Source organism: Mchenga conophoros, linkage group LG1 (assembly GCF_057382185.1).
Source record: "Mchenga conophoros isolate Kocher_MC1m ecotype Shallow Benthic linkage group LG1, M_conophoros_male_GT1.1, whole genome shotgun sequence".
Lineage (NCBI taxonomy): Eukaryota > Metazoa > Chordata > Actinopteri > Cichliformes > Cichlidae > Mchenga > Mchenga conophoros.
In genome coordinates, this window is record NC_140526.1 from 34,270,475 (window position 1) to 34,292,759 (window position 22,285).

Genomic DNA, 22,285 nt, shown 5'->3' on the forward strand with positions numbered 1-22,285 from the left:
GTTATTCTTGAATGTAGAATATCCAGGAAAAAAACAGGCAGCAAACCCAAGAATCCAAAACTCACAGTACAGGGAATCCAAACTCAGAAAATACACAGCAACGCAGACAACACAACAAAAGACAAAGAAAGATGGAGACACGAGATACACAAGAGGTGAAGAGGGAAGAGGAAACAGGTGGTAACACAGCACAGGATGGTTAAGAGGGCAGAGACAGGAAGTAAAACTATTCAAGAAAAACAGAACCTGTAACATTAAAGACAGGAAGTAACTAAAGGGAACAGACACAGACCAGAACACACACACACAAACTCAAACTAAACAAAAGAAAAGACTGAACATGACACAATGAGACTACATGCTGAAGACAACGGAACACTGCAAGACAAAGATAAGCAGAGATGAGCCATGAGAAACAACAGGGAACAAACTAAATGAACCCTCAAAGTCACCGGTGACTAAATCTAAGAAACAAGGACCCAAGTAAACATAAATATCCCACACAAGGCATCAGATAATAAGACTTGACCACATCTAAAATATATGCATATGCTATAAATATCTAATGCACAGATTTATCTATTATCATTATCCAAAAATATCACTTTTTGCAAAGTTTTTAATGCGCAAAAGTGTTTTTTATAAGTTAGGGTTAGGCTAATACGTTTTGTTTTTTTTTTTTTTTTTTTTACAATTTACAGTTGTAATAATGTAACAAGTTAAGAATGAGAGACACGCCTCACTATTTGCCGTAACTCCGGGCTTCACAATGCTGACAACAAAGGACACATTGTACATATCTGTGAGCCTGTGGTTTTGGCAGTATTTAGTGCCCGAGGGAAAGAAAAAAAATCACTTCTTAAAGAGAATCCTAAAGATACAATGATTCGGGTTTTGGTGAGGCTACATTTTCACTTTTTTATTAGAGGAAGCAGTAGCAGATTTAGACAAAGACAGTGTTGCAAAGCACTGAGAGCTAGTTTGTAGTGAGCATGTTCTGACTACCTCTCTGCATTCATGCCTGCAGCACATTTGGCAACAGGTTCAGCAAAAAGTGACGCCAAAACGAACGCACGCCAGTTTTCTCCACACTCAAGCTGCATCTGCAGTTAGAGTTCACTAATGTTTAGTTCTGCTTTTGCTTTAAGGATGTCCCTACACCAGAAAGCACTGTAACATTTATTTAACCAAAAAAAAAAGTTTGAGTCCTACATCTTGCTGCAGAGCCAATTGCACGGCTCACTATAGTTGAAGTTGATTTTTAAATTGAGTCGGCCCAATCTGCAACTGAGAGATAAGTTAAGATGTAAATGGCCTCAGCTTTAAAAAAAAACTTGACACTTAAATTGAGAAATTCTTAGTAGAAGTTTTACAGTATTCCAGTGTAACTCTTGTTGTAATATAGCACAGTATAGATGTGACTTTTGGCTTGAAAAGAAAAGACTGCTCTCAACAGAGGAATAAGAATAGGAGAATACTGAGAGAAATAAAAGTATTGTACCCTCCCTTGTCTGAAGGCTGAGTAATTATGAGGCATTGATGTGACTTTGGCAGATGGCTTATTACACTGAGGGAAATGTGAAAATTCTGATCAATACATAAATAACTTCAAAAGGTAATTTAAGGCAAGTCCCCCAAACAAGGCAGACTTCATGTAAGAGCTAAAAGACAGACACACACACACACATCCACACACATGCTGAGACATGCCAATGAAAAAACAGACCTTTAGGTAATTTGAATTCGCTCCCATTAGAGTGCTTAGAGAAAATAAGTTTTCAGGCTTGCACTGCAGCTTTCAGGCTCAATTCCAGCAGAAATTTGATCACTTTAGTCCACAGACCATACAGAGCAAGCAAGCCAGGAAACCCTTTGGCTCGAGGATTGCCAACAGCCCGATCCCCAGCAGCTCAGAAACGGTCAGAAAATGGAACAGAAAGAAGTGAGGGCTGACTACGGTGTTAGGAATGAGGCGACCAAAACTAGCCAAGGAGCCGAGGACGACGCTGGCTTGTGTTGGAACACACGCGGTCGGTGAAGTGCAGATGGCAGAGATGGATGCTACCCAGAAGAGAGTTTGAGAAGTGGGATGGGGAGCGAGAGGAGGGATTCGGGAGCAGCAGTACACTGACTTGCTGTAGACTGTTGTTGAGTGAAATAACTATAATTCATTACAGGTCTTTCACTGACCTTTTAGCAGAGTGCTCACCCACTGTGCCCCCAGCAGAGCTCTGACAGCGCTACATGGTAGCCTGAGTCAATCCGCTCGCTCACACACAGACAAGCTCTCCTCACAATCTTAGACTTTAAGTGTTATGGACAGAGCTTGGCAAGCAGTCCTCCTTTCACTTTCCAAGACTGTCCTCTCTTAGTCATTATCTCTGTCTCAGCAGCGAAAAAGACCTTGAATCTTACCTCTCATTTCCTGTCTGTCTCTTTTACTGTCAGCAACAAGATGCTTTCCTCTAACCTTTATTTTAAAGGCTATCTGCATAATAACACTGTACACACCAAGTTAAGTGCAAAATTGGGCACCGATTGACCATTTGAAGATTTTCGAGGTTGGCCCACCTGTGTGCCTCTCCTTTGGTTTCTAAATACATTTTAGAGATCTGTCTGAAACTCACCACTGCCTCTCTGTTTGAGGGTTGTTTTTTTTTTTTGGGGGGGGGGGGGGGGGGGGGGGGTTGGCACAGCTGGACTTCTCAGATCTCTGCAATTAATTTGCCAAACAAAATGTTGTGACGGAAGATTTAAGCGGCAATAAAATTATTCTCTGCAAGCAATAGCAGCGTTCTTTTGTCCAAGAAGTTCACACTGACACATTTGCATAAAATCATACTTGGAAGCTGCCAGGCGTGTCTGCAGTCTTATTTGTAGGACACTGGCTGACTCGGTGGAGCAGTTGTGAGTCAAGGGCACTTCAGCAGTGACAACGAGGGTGGAACAAGTGCCACTTCCTCTTTTTTTTCCAATTTATCCCATGAGTTAGGGGGGAGAACTAGCCCCATTCTGGATAGATTGGCAGACAAATGTCTCTTGACCCCCGGTTCAGCTGGTGAGACAAAAATGGTAGGATGATCAACGGTTGATGTTGTGCTTCTGAAACAGAGTTGAAAGAAAAATGTGAAAACACTGAATGAATGGCAGTTCTTTGCAGGCACAAAGATGTTGTTCTAGATTCATCACTGAAACATTCTGTACAGGACGACAACTACTTATTCTTTTCTGTCCTGGATGGATGACAGCATCCGAAGAAATCTGACATCATCCTGCCTGCTAGCAGAAACGTCTACTATATTTGTTGACCACATGGTTTTCTGGGGAAAGGAAGCACAGCAAAGTTTTACGAAGGCCACGGCTTCCATTAGTCTGCACTGCCGCCTTTTAGCTCATCCATGTCTTTATAAACCCAACCTGCTGTCTGTTTGTCTTTCCGTTTGCATTTTCTCCACTAATTCCACGTCAACTCTCTCTTTATACAACATGCAAAAACAGAGGACGAGCAGACACAACTGCTCATTCATTCTCTTGTATTACACCCTTGTTTTAACACGGCCGAGGCAGCGTTCCCACAGAAAAACCTGACTGATTCGCTCAAGTACAAACTCAGCCAATTACTCTTTAATGCCGCTGAGTGAGAGCCAATTGAGCCGGCAGCCCTCGCCAGTGCCACGAGAGACAAACGCATGCCGCTGCTTCCATCGTCGCAGCCTGAATAAGAACAAGTAAGAATTATCTGAACAGCTTCCAATCGATAAGTCACTTTCTTTTGCATTACGCATGTCAGCACACATCATAGAACAGCATTACACACCAGTGCAGTATAGCTTTAATGTCACCTTACAGTTATACCATTACTTCTAAGTTGAACAGTAATTTATTTGTTCATTTAAGTTTTACAAGATTAAAAATGCAAGGTCCACAGTAAGAACTCAGTACAACACAGGCCAGGATGCCTCCTAATACGGAGACTGGTTTTCTTCTTCAGTACTTTGTAAGGTGACCTTTATAGAACACTGTCTCTTAATAAAGGGGTTCTGATTCCCTTTAAAACTCCAAAGCTAAGATTCAAGTCTGGAGAGTTGACCATTACGTGGTTTCACTTTTTCCATCTTTGGTTCACACTACAATACTCATCTTCTGCAAAGCTTATGGAGATATATCCTGTCAACTAGTATTTTGGTGAATCCACAGGAATTCCTGGTGCGATCTGTAAAAGTCATATCTCCAACACTTCTTGAACTAATGCATCTCCACTTCATCACACTCCCACTACTGCCCACACACACTTTGCTGATGTAGGCCTAGTCAGCTTGCAGCAAACATGCTGGAACACATCTCGGGTATTTTTGCTATTTAGCTCATGATCTCACCTGACTGAAGAATGTGCTCTCGATGTGCATTCATCAGGTTTCTTGTTGTCTTCTTAAAGGGGACATAACATGCCAATTTCCAATGCCACATTCTTCTTCTTCTTATATTATTATTCACTAGCTGGGCCCATGCCCTCATTTTAAGTTTGACAGCGTTTTAGTAGGTAAAAGTGAATGCTTTGATATGAATTGAGCTGCGGTTTGGGGAAGGCCTCAAAGGGGACTGGCGATGGCTCCCAGGCCTGGCATATCCCCATGCACTAAATAGAAATGAAGAAGTTAAAGAATTGAAAACAAGGAGGGAGAGAGGGTGGGGCACGTAAACGAGAATGAACAGCTTGCAGAACTGCGGGAACCAATGTAGATGACAACCGGAAGGAGCCTGTTTGGAGGCGTGGTCCTGCTCCTGAAATTCCGATACATAATCTCCAATTCTTGGGCTCTACTGGAGTGGATATGCACAATTTGGCAGTTTACACTATACTGGGCCTTGATGCAGACCCTCATTTCACACTTTTCTGAAACAAGCCACTTTAGCCCCTTTCCCCGCACTTTTAAGCCACTTTAATGGCAAAATATTATCTCATTTTAAACGGGAAAGACTGGAAAAATAAGTGGTATCAAAATCAAACAACCAAAGGAATGTTTTGTAACTAATTACTTTAATTGGAAACAGGTCAGTGACAGGATTGGGTATAAGAAGAGCATCTCAAAGAGGCAGTTTCTCAGAAGTAGAAATTGGCAGAGGTTCATCAGTCTTTTAAAAAAAAAACCTAAAAGGCTACATCGATAATTTGTGGAACAACTTTAAACCAGTGTTCCTTAACATGAAATGGATGTCTCATCAGTTATAGTACATAGTATCATCAAAAGATTTTAGTAATCTTTTGATGATATTATGTCCGATACTGGTAAAAATACTGATAAAAATATTCAATACTGGTGGCATTGCATTAAAAACAGTCATGATTCCATTTTGGAAATCACTGCATGGGCTCACAAACACTTCGAGAAATTGCCACACAGTTCACTGTGTCACCCATAAATGCAGCTTAAAGCACTATCACGCAAACAATAAGTCATAAGTAAACATGATGCAGAAACACTGCCGTCTTCTCTGGGAAGTGAAATTCGAAATTCTTTTTGGCAGAACATGGATGGCACATCCTTCAGACTAAAGAGGGACCATCTCCCTTGTTATCAGCACTCAGTTCAAAAGACTACATTTCTGATGTCATTAGTATATTAGTGACTATGGAATTTGTAGGATGCATATCTGGAAAAACACCATCAATCCTGATGGGTAAATATAGTATGCAGATATGCTCCCATCCAGGGGACTCTTTTTTTTTAAAGATCTTGGACATTTAACTAATATAATGCTAAACCACTTACTGCATTGATTACAACATGTCTTCATAATAGAAGAGCTGAAGTGTGGAACTGATCTGCAGTCCAAAACATTTTTATCAACGTAAAACATTTGTCATTGTCAGCAGACAAAGTCTGGGACAACATTCCCCTCCCAGATGTCCAGAAACTGGTCTTATCAACTCCCAGATATTTGGACTTGTGTGTCAGACATTTGTTGCATTGTGTTTTTAATTTTGGATTTGTGTTTGTAACAAAGTCTTTTGCATGAGTGTTAGGAAATGCTCTACTTTGAAGTAACAGACTTACTGAGAATTTATTTATATTTATAAATCATTTGACATGTAAGAGAAACTGATTTATTTAACTGATGCACTTGGATGAAGTTCTCTATACTGTATCAGCTCATCAGTGCTACACTGAGAACAAGAAATGATCTGTAATACAAAATGGGAAAAACTTTTCAGGTAACGCACGTGCATATTGCCATATTTCCTGGGGCTGGGAAGTTGTTATGTGTGGTCATGCTCAGCGGGAAAAAGTAAACAAACTGTCAGGTTTTCAGTGGATAAGCTGTAGCACGGGGCAGGTGCTGCACCGTGTTTTTCTGAGCTTATCTGAAAACCCAGGACAGCTTCACACACCACACACACACAAGCAGACCTGTACTCACACAGTCATGCACACACAAACACCTTTATTCCTACTGTGCAGCTCTGCAGGCAGCTGCTACCCTTCACTGGCTCATTTTCAACTCTGAGGGTATGGTTCCTGCGGGTTTGAACTCCCAGTGATCTTTCTGTAGTGCTGTTTGTAGCTGCAATTTCCCATACTACCACACAGCTCCTCCTCAATCTGACTGTCTGCCCCGTCCAAGCCAAATGCCCATCTCATCCCAGTTTTTCTGCAAAAACACGATAACGGCGGCTCAGCAATGCAGAGAGACAAGATGGGTAAAGTCCAGCACAAATAACTTCCTAAATCCTAATTCATCTGTCCCCCTGGTGTAGCACACAGGTACAACTCGATGGTATGTGAACATCTCAGCAAGTAGGAGTCAAGACACGAGGCCATGCTATGTTCAAACCACATTTCTTTAGACTTCGGCCACCGCATCAAAAACCAGAGGCGAGACGATGAATTGTGGCCCCAACAGCGAGAATGCTAAAAGTCACCATGAACTATTCTCACATGAATTATTGCTACAAAGGAAATGATCTCTAAGGCAGTGATCCACTGCAGGGTCCACAGTGTATTAGTAAGAGTGCAACACTGTGTGTGTGTAAATATGTGATTCTCTTCACATTCTCGATTTATTTCAAGGTTTCACAGGTATACGGGCAAAAATCTATTCACAGAAAACTCAAAAAGTTGTAGCTGTGAGCGAAAAAGGCAATTATTTCTGGCTATTATTCCATAGTTCAAGCTTTAAAGGGCTAATCTGGATACCTTCTTCTTTCAGAGATTGTGACACAGGGGCAAATAACGCCTACTTTCTGTTTCATTTTGTTAAACAGGAAAAGGTAGATTTAATTTCACGATCTTCAAATCTAAGCAAAAACATTTCACATGGTGGAATTTTCTTAAAAAAGATTAATCTCAGGCAGATCAGCTACATTCACTGGTAGCAGTGATGTTTAGCCTCATTTGAAATGAGTCATCACCTAAGATGACGAATCAATATTATCCCAGCAATACCATTACCATAAGAATGACACAGATTTTCTTTTCATATGTGCAGTGAGGCCTCCCCCCCCCCCCGTGCTCTTTATCAAAAGATTGCCTCTTTTTATAATAAAGTTCTTCATGATGCATGAAATGGGTAATACTAACACTTAGGCTGATGTATCGCCTTTTTATACCAGCCAGAATCTGTCAAGAAATATGGCAACGCATCAGCCGAAATGGTTGCAGCAACTCCGGTGGCACTAACTGTGACGCTATTAGCACCAAAGTCACACCATATTATCAGTAAGAGCTAAGAGGTGAGAGATAAAGCAAAGGAAAAGATGAAGAGAGAAATGTGCTGTGGTGTCAGTGGAGATTGACTGGAGATCGGGGACATCATAAAAAATAGCTCCCAGGAGCCTGTTAGCTTAGGGGACACATCAGAGAGCAAGTTGGTGAGCCTGGGGAGTTTGGCTGTTCCAGTGCTAAATGAAAGCGAGCAGAACAAACAGAAATAGCCCTGTTAGGTTTGATGTGTCGGCGCCACGCTAATCTTATTACCCACAGCAGGAAGAAAAAAAAAACTGCACTAAATAAAACACTAAAGAAAAACAAAATAAGCGAGCCAGTGACTGATAGCCTTAAAAAGCCTTAAAAAGCCTTAAAAAGCTCGATCGAGCGCTTGTTAATTACCCTAAGCTGAACTTAGCAACTGAACTCTGACCACAAACGCCCAGCTGATGAGGTGGTGGAACAAATCCACCTTTCTGTGTAAAGCAAGGGGCGAGTCGGTGTTTGAGTTGCACATAAGAGCCAGAGAAGAGTTACAGGGCACAGCAGGAGCTAATGCTGCCATTAATGTGGGCAGAGTGACCCACGAGGGCTCTTGACAGCAGGAGAATTCTCTACAACAACCTCCTGAGACCATTTCTATGGCAATAAGCTCCAGCTCCGCATATGTGAAAATCCTCAACTTCAATCGAGCGTCTTGCTAACTGCTCTGACTTTTCCCTGATGTGCTCACCCATAAACATTTCCAAGGACGCAGCGTGGCGATAGCGCCTTTAATTTGAAACATGAAAGAGGAAAGAAGTGCACAGAAAGGGCACTTGAGAGGCTGTAAAAAAAAATAAAAGAAATATATCCACTATCTAGGATGCACTTTGGTTCAGTATTGGATGCATGCTGGGATTTCTTCTACCACACATACAGAGCAGACTCCTGGGGTAACAACAGGCCATTTGGGAGGAGGGTCCCTGCAGCACTCAGCCAGGAGAATGGGGAATCAAATTGTTTGTCCTTCGATGATGCAACTGCATTTCCACATCAGCATGTCTGCTTTATTTAGAGCGGATTCAAGCCAAAGTGTGTCAACAACACAGGAGATTTTTTAGGCTGTGATTAACAAGCTGTCAGCAAAACAACGGCAGCGGCGGCGTTAATATTTGTATCCTCTGGAGCCGAGCAAGGATACAGTAGATCTACTGGGACTATAAGAATATCACTGACAGCGTAAACAAGAGCTGATGAGGATAATAAGCCTTTGATAAGCCCATTAGCACAAACGTTAAAACACGCAGTGCGCTGAATGGAGGGGCATCATATGGTGTGACACGCCAAGCAGCTAACAAAGCATGTGTAACGCAAAACGTAAGTCGTAGTTAGCATTTCTTATAAATGCAATTAGCATTTAAGCATCAGATTGAATTTATCTGACTATACCCTCGCAAATAACATCTCACTTCTGACTGAATGTATGTGAATGAGACATGCTGTGTAAAGCACTTTCAGTGCTCGGGTAGAAAAGCGTTACATAAAAACCTGTTCGCATATTGCCACATTTGGACCAGCAAATGGAAATTTCAGTCATAATAATGGACTTAGATGCAAAGCTAGGAGATACATATGTTGTTACACAGGAAGAGGGAATCCTCAGTGCTCTTTATTTTCCTATTTTTCATTGGCTTATGTCACACATTTCTGAGTTTTAAGCTAAATCAATTAAATTAAGCCACATGTAACAATCATGAAGCCAGTGTCAAACAGCAACAGTGCCTCTAGCCAGCTTACCAGTTTATTTCTTATTAATTTTTTGTGTAACTCCTGTCCTGTCTCATAGCTATTGCAGTCACATTTATGATATGAATGCATACTTGTGCCAAACACATTTTGCTTTTCCAAGATCAGCTCTATAAATTCTGGTTGTTTTAGGTGGCCACTGGACACTGAGGTGACCTTAAAATTGGCCTTATCAAAAGAGATGTCACTCATCATCATTTCAACATTGTTTCTTTTATTTGTTTTAATTTTAGTCATTTGTTTTGTTGTCAGGTTACTTTGCTGTTTTCCAGCATGGTGTTCCCACTGAATCACACATGATGAATGATGATGAATGAGTTTCATGAATATATATATATCTCCTATATATAGAGTATTCATATTTTTGCACATTTTTACAGTTTTAAATTCTGTTTATTTACACTGGACCTTGGCCTTCGGTGCATCCAGTGTTTGTTACAAGCTGTTTTACCTGCCCTCCACCTGTTAAACAGATGGCTGCAGCAGCAGGTGGGTGGGGCTTCTGTTCTATAACGATCCACTCTTAATGACATGCAGAGCCAAGAAGAGAAAAAACATGTGCTTTTGCCTCTACAGGGATTACTTGTACATATAGTCAAAGAATGTCCTAAAGGCTTTCTGTAAGTCATCTGATTACATGTAAATGTTCCATGTATTTCGCTACATGAGTAAAATGTGAAGCATTAAACTTCATGGAATCTGGTCAAATGAAATATACTTGATTTGCTTAATGATTCATTATTTAAATATAAAAATCTTTGATTTTATATTTTTTCAGTTTACTCCAAATTCTTGCTTCATATTTAAGATGGCAAAGAATCAGTTGTTTGAGTGTATGCTGAACTCATTATCGGAAGGTTTGGTAATGTTTACTATGAGACTCTACTATTTTAACATTATGTATACAACAGAAAATAAAGACGAACACAGTAAATATACTGTAAGGTCAGAAAGCAACAATGCTTTGAGCAATTCTGGTTAAAATAAAAACAAAAACTGGAGAACAGCGGTGTCGTGTGTAATGTTGTCATACTGGTCAGAGCTTGATGATGGAGGTAATGAAGGAAAACGTAAAGGGTTTTTAAGATAACAATGAGCAGACCCAGGGCAAAATTTTCAAGTAGTCCTGGATCTTTAATGCAGAAAGATATCATTTCGAATGCAGTAATACATTTTAAAATAAACAGCCACACAGGGACAGACCATCATCAGGGTGTGCCCATGTTTGCATTTCTACATATGTTCATAATGTGCCAAGTAGGTGCCTTCCTGTTTTTGCTTAGATTCTCGCTGGGTTTAGAAATCAGGTCTGTGTCACACATGCTTAAGGAGACACACAAAATATGCTCCAACTTCTTTGACTTCTATGCCTGAAAAAAGCATTTTCATTCAAAGAGATCCCCCTTTCTTCTCAGGACAGAACTTAATTTATTCTTTTTTTTTTTGTGAACTGCCCCTTCTCAGTTCAGATCTAACTTTTTTTTTCTTTCTCAGAAGAAAGCAGCAGCTAACTTGCTGACCTCAAAAAGCAGCTTTAAACCGGATTCTTGCATTGCCCAGAAATGGATGAGAATTGCGTTGAAACTCAAAAACTCATCTTCACAATTAGAGATTCAAACAATAGCCTTTCATTGAATGCTAAGACAAAAAGAGGAGTGCTTTGCCTTTGCCACAGCCAATCAGCAAACATCAGGTTTTGTGATAGTCGGTGACATTACCTATTCTAACCAATCAGTAATGGTCTGGAGCATGTCAAATTTCAGTGTTATTCCTAAATCTGGGAAATTGGGTTTTTCACCCCTTCCTACTCCAACACTTGTGGTCATAACATCAAAACTAACTGGGGTAGGTTGATTAAACCCATACAGCACATAGTTCAAAAGTGTTGTGAAAGCAACACGTTCTGATCCCAAAACGTAACATACCAACGCTACGTGACAAATCGTTGGTATGTTACGCGTTCGGAAAAAAGAGAACCGTTTGGAATGAATCTAGACATGTACATTTATTTTACTTTCTCATCATGAATCGCTTTGGAAAACACTATCTAATATGGTTAAGGTTGTGGTCAAGGTTAGGGATAAGGTTAATGTTAGAGTTAGGATTAAGGTCAGGATTAGGGCTGGAATTACTGCTGGGCACGTCATTCTATTGAATTCCATCCACAATCCGGCGCATGTCATAGGGATACGGAAGGTTACCTTTCGCGTGACTATGAGATGCCTCGGGACATGACAAATTGTCGGTATGATACACGTTGGGAATGAGAACGGTCTGTGTGAAAGGTGGCGATTGTGTTGACTTCTAGACATTTGATCATACGCCCTACTCTCCTAAAGTGCAAGGGATAATAAATTCATTTTTAGGCATGCACCAGATGCACCTACTGAGCCTTGTGTTTAAAGAACCCTATTGTAAATGTAGAGCAGTGATAAATAGGGTACTGGATGTTGCCACACCTTTGTATATCAGTGATGCAGTGAGAAATTGATCCCATTTATAGAAATAGTGAAATATGATGTTTTGTTTGTTTTACAACCTAATTAATACTTAATTTGCATCTGCTGGTGTTTATTTTGACTGCAATTCCTAGTGCTAAAATTAATTTAGTAATCCAGTACTTTTAATTTATTTACTTTTGATTGAAATGCATATAAGAAATAAACATGAAGTCTCATCAGTAGTTATTATTCATAGAATGCTATTTTTTGTGTCTTGTTATAAATTTAAATCTTCTATATCACTACATTTATTTTCAGTAGCTCTACATTACACTGTTGTTGACACTGTTATTTTCACTGGATGGTGACTTTTAAATGTATACTGTTTTTAGTTGTTTTTAGACACTTTATGGAAAAGTGTCTAAAAACAACTAAAACCACAGGTGTTGAACTCCAGGCCTCGAGAGCTGGTGTCCTGCAGGTTTTAGATGTGTCCTTGATCCAACACAGCTGATTTAAATGGCTAAATGACCTCCTCAACATGTCTTTAAGTTCTCCAGAGGCCTGGTAATGAACTCATCATCTGATTCAGGTGTGTTCTAAAACCTGCAGTACACCGGCCATCAAAGCCTGGAGTTTCGACACCCCTGCCCTAAACGATCGAGGAACCATGGACGGTCACTTCATTGACCTTTATGTGCACCATAAAAATGAAAACATTTGAAAAAAGTCACACAAGTTAAAAAAAAAGTCCTGTAAAAGTCTCCAAAATATTTACTGAGTCAGTCAGAGTTTATCCAAAGTTGTGAGCCAAATATCAACAATTTCAGCTAAAAAAAAAAAAAAGGACACGATAGGCGACTGAATGCAAGCCAGAAGGCTGAAAAGCAGCTCTGCTTAAATCCTCTCATCCTTGCTCAAACAGCCCTCTGTTTGCAAGTAAATAATCTCATCTTCACTTATTCAGTGGCACATTAAATCATTTATGAGGACGTAACGGTCACATTTAATAACAGCTCAGTGCCACAGCTAGACACAATCTCATGTTTATAAAATATAAGTGGAGAAATTAATATGCTCTATAAAACAATCATTAGGATGTGAGGACACACCATCACACTGTTGTGCTTTGATTATAACCCACATATAAAGATTCAATTACTCCAGTCTGCTCGGAAAAGGCGTAAATCTAAGCCAGTTTAAGTTGGGAGGTGATATTGAAGCCAAATCAAATATTACCGTGATGTACGTCTGGATCCCCGTTAATCCAGCAACAACAGAAATTTGCGATGCCTTCAGGGTATCGCAGGGATAATGCCAAGAGCCACGGCTCCACGATTTACATAGTTGATCTAACAATCAGTGTTTCCCAGCCTTTCCTCATACGGTGTGGGACGGTTTGTGGACTGAGTGGTGCTCTGGGTAAACCTCTTTACCATGCAGATCAAACAAAAGCAGACAGACTGGAGGGCTTGTGGCTACACAGCTCTCAGCACATTTAGTGGATTTAGTCTGTTGTGGCGGCGACCCAATGACAACTTCACCGAGCGCTGAGCAAATCCTTCAATCCACAGATTGACGCTCCCGAGCCTCTCAGTCAAATAAGGCCATTAGTGCCATCGCAAGTAATCTGGGCCTCCAGCACCCACAGATTGAGCCTTTTGCTCCACCGAAAAAACCCACGCGGTGGAAGCGCCCCGATGACCGACTTTTTCCAGACGGGCTGGAAACCCCTGAAAATGAGCGAAGCAATGGCTCCAGACTCGGATGCCGTGATTCACAGGGAAAGCCCAGCATGCAGCGTAAGGCGGAAAAATCCTTCCAACAGCAAGCTAAGTTTACCAAAAAAGTTTGGTTTTAGCAAAAGCTTGAAACTATCCTGAAAGGCTGTGTCAAAACTTCCTGTAAGTACATATTCCACCACTGTTGGCACATGGCTATCTTATTGTGTTTGTTATTGCCACCCTCTAATCATACTGACTGTATCACAATAAGCTCAAAACAGGAGTGCCAGAGCTCTATTGTCAAACTCCTATGAAAGAAGCAAATTGCTTATAAGTTTAAAAAGAAAATCTATTTTAACAACAGCCCCAATAGCATAATCAAAGTCCCGAGCCTGGTTCATAGCTGCTCTTTAACCGAACAATCCTTGTTCTCTTTACAGCCAGTCATCATCATGTCATACCCAGAGCTCATAACAAATCTCAGTCTGCAGCCAACGGCCTTCATAAACACCCTCCTAAAACAGAACAATGAATTTGACGCTTCAACGCGCTGCCACCCATTCTGCTTTTAACATCCTGTGCTAATAGACATTATGAGACAGCCACGCTGGCCCTAGCTCACCTGAGCTGGGGAAAAATATGGTCCTACCTTCACAGTAAGTAGAATCCCCGTGGATGGAGGCATAGCCACTCTTGCATTCACACTCTGCTTTAGTATTCCTGTTTTTACACTCTGAGTTTTCCCCACAAATGAGTCCCTCTGCGCAGAAGTCATAACCTAAAAGAAAAGAGCAAAGGAAACCTTTGAAATCTGCTCACTCAAGGCTATAAAAAGTTGTGTACAGACACACAAACACACACACATGCATGCCCGTAACACAAAGATAAAAGCAGATAAATGCACAAAGGAGCAACCTTGTTCCTGTCACCTACAACACTGTGGATAACAGGGTGCCTGAAGTGTACGGTGAGTTTACAACTTTGAATAAATCTGGTGTATTAATGAAAGTTCTCATGTAAAAGTGCACGTGCTAACGAGACAAAACATGCAAATGCAGACACACACACACACACACTCTGCTGATGTAGGAAGATCTCCAAGTCATCAATTCACTCGGCTGAGTGAGCCACGGTGCTCTTACAGTATTTGAAGACATCCTTTTAATGAAATTTCAATTTCTGAAAAACCACAACTAACGCAACAGGTGGAGCACTGCGTCAGTTATACAGAATGGACAACTTTCAAAATTCAAAACACAACTACACACACATACACAAAACTGCAGTATAACAAGCTTTGCCATGTAATTAAAATACTGTAGAGTGTATTCTGTGTGTGCAGCTAAGATGCTATCTCAAGGCAACATGGAATAATTACAGCCGTGTTTACAGAAGAGTAGCAATGAGTGAAAACTTCCAATTGCTGACTTCCCCAATGACCAGCTGTGTTTCAGTCCTAGAGGAAATTGTGCCCAGTAGTTTAACTCTTCTCCCTCCCTCCCTAACTCTTCTGCCAGGGCTGAAAAATGAAGCCAAACGATGAAGTGCCAGTTCCTCAAATGGCCACTTGAGACTATCTACAAAAGCCAGTTAATCTCCACTGGGTACACATCAAAGTGCCCAACTTGCTAGGAGGAATAAACATGTTTATGCCTAGTACAAAAGAAGAAAAAGGTTCTGGTCATGGTAACAGGTGAATTTCTATGTAAGTCACCCATTTAAATATTGAAGTCCTGCATGATAAAGGGGCCTCTTGGTTACAAGTAGATGCTGGCACAGGTGGCTGGAGCCACTAGCTGCCTGCTAGACATTACCTCAGCTAACTGGAGTAGCTGAGCTGGACCTCTTGACTGTCCTTTTGTGGTGCTGGTGCTGTTTGGAGTGTTGATGTGATTATCTGACAAATAACAGGGCTTGCTGTGAGGTTAATTGCACTGATGATATTGATGTTTTTTTTCCCCTTTGGCAATAATTAACAAGTACCTAGTTGTAGCTAGTTAGATGATAACTTCAAACTCTGGTCTCCTGCCTGTGTGTGATCATTTCTGCCTACCTAGATAGAGAACAGCTACATCTATCATTCATCTGTGCTCTGTGATCTGAACCAAGCCAGAGTGAGACTCATGCACATGCACAAAAATGTGACCCGACAGAGAGACAGACAGACAAAAAGACAGACAGACATAGATGATTGTCTCCTGCTCAGTAGGTACGAGTTGATATAGCCCATCATGTCCTGTAATGAGTGACAGACTGGCTGCACATAAAAGCCCTGCGAGGCAGGGAGCCTGGGGAGCTATTACCGAAGAAAGACTTGTGCCTGCATTATTCTCCCTCTCAGTCCTTAAATCATCTGCAGCGAGTCCTCACAGGATCATGTGTACATGCTACAGAGAGACCAACTGTGATAGTGTGTTTATGTAAAAGGGGAGTTGTTGCTGGATTTTGATTTGCACTGCACTGCACACTTGCACGAGCCCCTCACACTGTGCAATTCTTTGTTTTCTTTCCCCGGTGAAATTCTACCTGGTATGAAGACTGTGTGACAATTGTGTAATTACCAATTTAACAAAGCCAGCGTGACTCCGAGGACTTTAACAGCGAGGTACAATTACATCTCAGAGTGGTGGTAAAGGACCAAGTCACGACGCGGCAAAAAGAGGCCTGGAGATGATTTGGAAACAATGATAATGAATAATGACCGACTTGGCTTTTTAGCAAGTGTGTGTGTGTGTGTGTGTGTGTGTGTGTGTGTGTGTGTGTGTGTGTGTGTGTGTGTGTGTGTCGGAGAGGTAAGAAAAGGTTTGGAGAGAAGAGGCACTGAGACTTTAATCTTTAATTGCTGCTCCTTACTGTATTAAATCTACTTTTCTGTTCTTCCTTCCTCAGCTATATTTCCCTTTATAATGCACAGCTGTCTTTTCACTCCTTACTCTTTTCTCTTACTTTCCAACAAAAGGAGTTCAAGTCCTTTCCTTCCTTTACTCTTAAGTTCCTCTCCTGCTTTCTCTTTACTCTTTACCTAACACTCTCAGTATTGTCAGTATATCAGTTTGTAGTCGTCATCTCTTTTCCTTTCTTTTGCTGGCATGTGCGTTTTACCTTATTTACCTCCCATCTGCCCCCTTCCTTCTCTTCATCACAGCAAGTCTAAGACTTCATTTTACCTTCCCTTACCTTTCTGCTTTTTGCTGTCTTATGCTATACTCATTTATCTTTTCGTCTCCCTCTCTTTCCTATTCCCAAACATGTATTTTCCTTTCCATTTCATCCCCGTCCTGTGTGAATACAGTGAGTCTAAGAAATGCTAGCTTACCTAAACAAGAGCGCAATTTCCTTCACTCAGAACCTGCCCCAGGGATTCTTTCATTATGTCTCTATAGATGGCAGCCTCCTGTAGTTTGTTTATTCAATGTATTTACTGAATTACCAGTGGCTATTTACCCCGTAGCATTTCCCTGCCAAAGCAATGGGGTTCAGGTAAATAGGCATAGCAGGTGCTCTATGGCAGAAAGACCAATCTGCTCTGAAAGGTACACGGGCCAAAAAGCATTCACAGTGGATGACAAGGGAGAGAGACTAAATTATTGCAGAGGCACAGCCTAAATCAGCATTGGGAAGACGGCTGTGTTTACTCCTCACAGCGACACAGTACCGGTGTGTGTACATGCAAAAAAAAGAAAGAAGAAGAAGAAAAAAAAAGTAATCCATACAACTGAGAAAAGTGCAGTGGGAAGTGGAAAGAAACATGTACCTCTGCAAACATTGCAGCATCTGCCATCTGGTAAGATCTGTTCACTGAGGGTGCAGTTTAGATCTGGACAGGTCTCTGTGACTTTCACCATCAGGCCATTCTGGAAGGACAGGACACAGGCAAGACATCGTGATTTCAGAGATGGGGTCAGATGTGTGAAGGGCTATGCATTAAGAGAGAATCAGTTTTCCACCAGTTATACAATCTGATCTCTTATAATATTTAAAACTGCAACCTCTCATCCACAGGACTGCTTCTTCAACCAATTTTTTTCTTATCAGTCCCATTTCCTGACTTTAAACACTTAAATCAGCTGTTTTTGAAAGGCCATACTGGGTATTGAGTAAATTATATATATTAATATTTCACGTCTTTCCTCAATGTCGTCCCTTTGTAGGAAGTAGGAACCATTTTAACTGCTTTCTCATGTCATCTGTAAATAGCCCAGTTTCTTGGTGAACCTCTGTCTCTCCATCTGATCGTGCTTTTTTTCTAAAAATGTATTCTGTATTTCAGTTAATTTTTAATTTATTAAAGCTGCACTATTTCTGCACTACTGACTCAAACAGTAGACACATAAAAACATTTGAATGAGGAAAAGCCTAAATGAGCCAAATAGATCATTTGTCTCTGAAGGAGCCAAAGGAACCATGGAAATAAAATGAATATTAGACTTTAAAACTTGAAAATTAATTATAATGTTGCTCTGTGTGTGACCAGGGTGGAAATAAATATATATATGGTAATATTTTAGCTAGCTTCATAAAACGATTACATATCTAACTGTTACAGTGTTGCCATCTGTCAAATAAATGAATATATTCATCACTAATTAATAAAATTACCAGTTTGGCTTAAGCTTAGTCTGTTCGCCCAATCTGCAAAATCTCAGAAAATACCAATAAATGCCGAAAACCTTAAAACCACGTACTTTATTTTTGAAAAGCACTTTTTACTCTATTATTTTTAACATGCAACTATATGTTAATGGTTGTCAAATCAATTCTTTGAATACTGGCATTGTTTGGTGCCATCGACAGCTATGATGAGCTCAGCAACACCAAGCCTGTGCACAGTGCAGTATAATTCATCAGTCAGTATTAGTCTTCACAGTATTTACTCAATACTTTGTTGAAGCACCTTTGGCAGGAATACAGCCTGAAATAATTTTGTGTATGATGCTACAAGCTTTGCACATATATTTTTGGTATTTTCTCAAATTTTTCTTTGCAGAACTTCTCAGCCTCCTTCAGGTTGGATGGAGAATAATTTTAAGCCATTTTCAGATCTCTCCAAAGATGTTCAATCATTTTGAAGTCTGGGTTCTGGCTCGATCACTCAAGGACATTCACAGAGTGGTCCTGAAGAACCTCCTTTATTATGTCGGCTGTGTGTTTGGGGTTGTTGTTTTGTTGGAAGATGAACCTTCGCCCCAGTCCGAGGTCTAGAGTGCTCTGGAGCACCAAGGATGAACATCAAGGATACATCTTTACATTGCTGCATTCATCTTACCCTCGACCCTGACTAGACTCCAAGTTCCTGCATCCCAAAAAACATCTCCACAGCATAATCCTGCCACCAACATGCTTCACTGTATGGGTTTGCCCGCTCTACCATACAGGCCAAGCTGGTGGAGTGCTGCCGAAATAGTTGTCCTTCTGGAAGGTGCTCTTTTCAAAGAGCAAAGCTGGAGCTCTGTCAAAGTGACCATCAGGTTCTTGGTCGCCTCCCTGAGTAAGGCCCTTCTACCCTAATCAATCGGATTAGCTTGACTGCAAGCTCTAGGAAGAGTCCTGGTGGTTCCAAACTTCTTCCATTTAGAGATGACAGAGGCCGCTCTGCTCATTGGGACTTACAATGCTGCAGAAATGTTTCTGTACCGTGCCCCAGATCTGTACCTCAATACAATCCTCAAATCCTCAGTCAACTGAATTCACCATTTGAACCCAAGACCTTCTTGCTGCGAGGTAACAGTGCTAACCCTGTGCCACCGAGCTGTCAATCTAGACTTCAAAAAAATAGGGAAACTATGATTACAAGGCTTTATATAGAATTTTCTGTACGTTTTTGTCCTTTACAGGTTAAACCACAATAAGGCATATACGTAGTGTGTTTAGGGTTATCTTTCTCTTCTAACCCCAGTGATTTTCCTGTGGTTTGAACTCTTGTGTGATCTTGTGAATTTTGTGAATCCAGGCAACTAACCACTCTTACTAGATTGTACTAGTTTGAATTTTGTAAATTTAATAACCACCCAATTTCATTTTTTTGAGTGCAGCTGGACTCCAGTCACGTGCAGAAACATCTAACAGATGATCAGTGGAAACAGGATGCACCTGAGCTCAATTTTGTGTGTACATGTTTTATTATCGCCATTATTTTATTCAGTTGTTTCACCTTGTCATTGTGCGGTATTATGTGTAGAATTTTGAGGTGAAAAAATAATTTTTAAAAATGTATTTAATACATTTTGGAATAAAATAACAAAAACACAAAATGTAGACTGGGAATACTTTCCAGACACACCATTTATAAGACTGTAGAGGCTGGAGGAGTGACAGGTTGTGTAGGGCAAGTAACTCGGATCCTGAAAGCTGATGTTTTGGATTTAAATTGTGTAAAAAAATAAAATAAATAAAATAAAGTTGAGGTAAACTAAAATGATCAGTACTGAAATAAGCCAGAAGTAATATAAAGAGATTAAAAAAAAGTTACTTATGTTGAACGTGTGATTTTCAAGTTAAAGGCTTCTGCTGTATGCTGGATCAGTGAATACTAAAGAAATGGAAATTCTCTGTTTTTGTCAGTGACAATTTTATTTAGAGTCCCTAAGAGTTAATCACCCCTAGAGGTGACCTAGCTTTCAGTTGAAAGCAGTGGCTGGCTCAGAGGTCGTTAATCAAAGTAAAAAGTGATGACATGCTTTTGGCAAGTGATCAAACACACAGGATTTGTAGTCAGTGGACTTAAACATGTGAACGCACTAACAGAGTTTTAAATGAACACTAATGGTTTGAAGCTGCCGAGCAGAATGACTAATGTCACGCATCATAATACTTCATAATTTGGCCTAGAGTGGTCCTCTCTTTCCTTCTTTTCTCTTTCTTTTTGTGTTTCTGCCTCATGTTGTATGACACACATACAGATATGTCATTGCTTTTCCCCCATTCTCCCCCTCCCAGGGTGAGAGGCCAGAGCAAAAATCTGAAGAAGGATCAGATCAGATCAATGCTAAATCTGACATGTCACCACAAAAGAAAAAAAAAAATGCACATATTGACTTACACACATTAAAACTATCAGGCTGTCTTTGTGCCAAGAGGGCTAAAAAAACAACACATTTTTAACCCCCCTTTAAATATAATATGCCCAAATTGGACTTTTAGCAGATCTTACGTCCAGGAGTAAATATGATTGTAATTGCTTGAAACAAACATTTGTTGTTTAATGATGTTTCAGGGTCTCTAAGGGCTAATAAAGAGTCCAGGAATCCAGATGTCTGGGTCTTTGTAAGCAATTATATGCATAAAATGCTAATTTTCTCCTTAAAATAGTGCCTTTAAAGATAAATGGCTTCTCAGTGGAGAAAGCCCACCTCTGTTCTATGCTGAACTGGAATAATGAGTTCAATTATAATCTACGCAATGATGAAGCTCTGATTCAAATCAGGCCTTTGTGTTGCCGTGTTCATAAGTTATTCTAATTACCTGGCTATCTCGCCATTAGAGCGGTGGGGGAAAAAAAAGGCAGATTGAACAGATTGCAGGAGGGTGGGAAAACTAATAAGGCCTGCTGGTTAATTGAATAACACACCGAGCAGTCCACCGCACACATGAGCACTGCATGTTCAAGTTCCAAAGAGGCGTTGTCTGGTGGTTGCACGATAAAGACTAAACGCTGGGGAGAGGATGGAAACATAAAAGACGAGTTACCTTGCATTCCCGGCAGCTCCTGGACAAAAACCGCTGTCCCTCAGAAAATGTCTGTTCCATGTAGGTACATTTTGCTGCAGGCAAAAAAAAATAAATAAATGAACAACAAGACAAGACAATTTCTATATCACTTTGTTTGGGTAAGCACAAAAACTATGAAATACCAGAAATTGAATAAATTCTTCAGCTAACACTGAGAACTGGAGGTTGCCTACAAAAAAAAAAGTTTCCAGGCTGAAGTTTTGCATAGTTAATTCCATCTGAAACAAAGTTGTTCTTGGCTAGTGTGCACAAGCGGAAAGGAACTGTAACAGCGCATTAAGAATACAACAGAGGAAGTCTCTTCTGCATATTCCTCTGGTGATAAAGCAGAAATAGAAAGTGAAGCATATGATATGAAGTCCTGCTTTTTCTCCTCTCCGGGGTGCAGGACTGTGGAGCACTCAGTCGCAGCTCCGGAGCGCCGCTCCATCATTCGTTTGTGCCAGAGCTCTGATGTTCACAGGGGAGGAAGACGAGGAAGGAGTGAATGGAGGGAGAAGCAGAGGAGGCTGAAATTATTCAAAGGCTGTCTGTACTTTGGGGATTCAGTGTTTTTGCAGTATAGTAAGAAGACAGTTGTCTCTGAGCAGTAAGCAGACCCCTGTGTGCTTTTTACAGTGATTCTATTTCAGCTTCCATAAAAATCAGATGACTGTGATCTTCGCTCTCGGCCCATAGCTTACTCTGATTTCACTGTGTCAGAAGAACATTGCCCAGAAACAACAGCCCAGCCTAACACATTAAAAAAAACAAAAGTTGCACCTACTGTATCTATCTGGTTAGATCTGGGGTAGGGAACTCCAGGCCTTGAGAGCCGGTGTCCTGCAGGTTTTAGATGTGTCCTTGATCCAACACAGCTGATTTAAATGGCTTAATTACCTGCTCAACATGTCTTGAA

At 40.7% G+C, this 22,285-nt stretch overlaps 1 protein-coding gene across 1 annotated transcript in view; it reads right to left on the reverse strand.

Annotated features, from left to right (window-relative positions):
- The window catches only part of LOC146583683 (protein kinase C-binding protein NELL1-like), a 307,223-nt gene that overhangs the window by 162,261 nt on the left and 122,677 nt on the right, over nucleotides 1-22,285 (reverse strand). The window contains exons 10-12 of the mRNA XM_085275922.1: nucleotides 21,346-21,419; nucleotides 17,414-17,513; nucleotides 14,309-14,437 (exon numbers count right to left, since the gene is read on the reverse strand). Of these exons, the coding sequence (XP_085132048.1) occupies nucleotides 14,309-14,437; nucleotides 17,414-17,513; nucleotides 21,346-21,419 (303 nt within the window). The remainder of the gene's footprint in view (nucleotides 1-14,308; nucleotides 14,438-17,413; nucleotides 17,514-21,345; nucleotides 21,420-22,285) is intronic.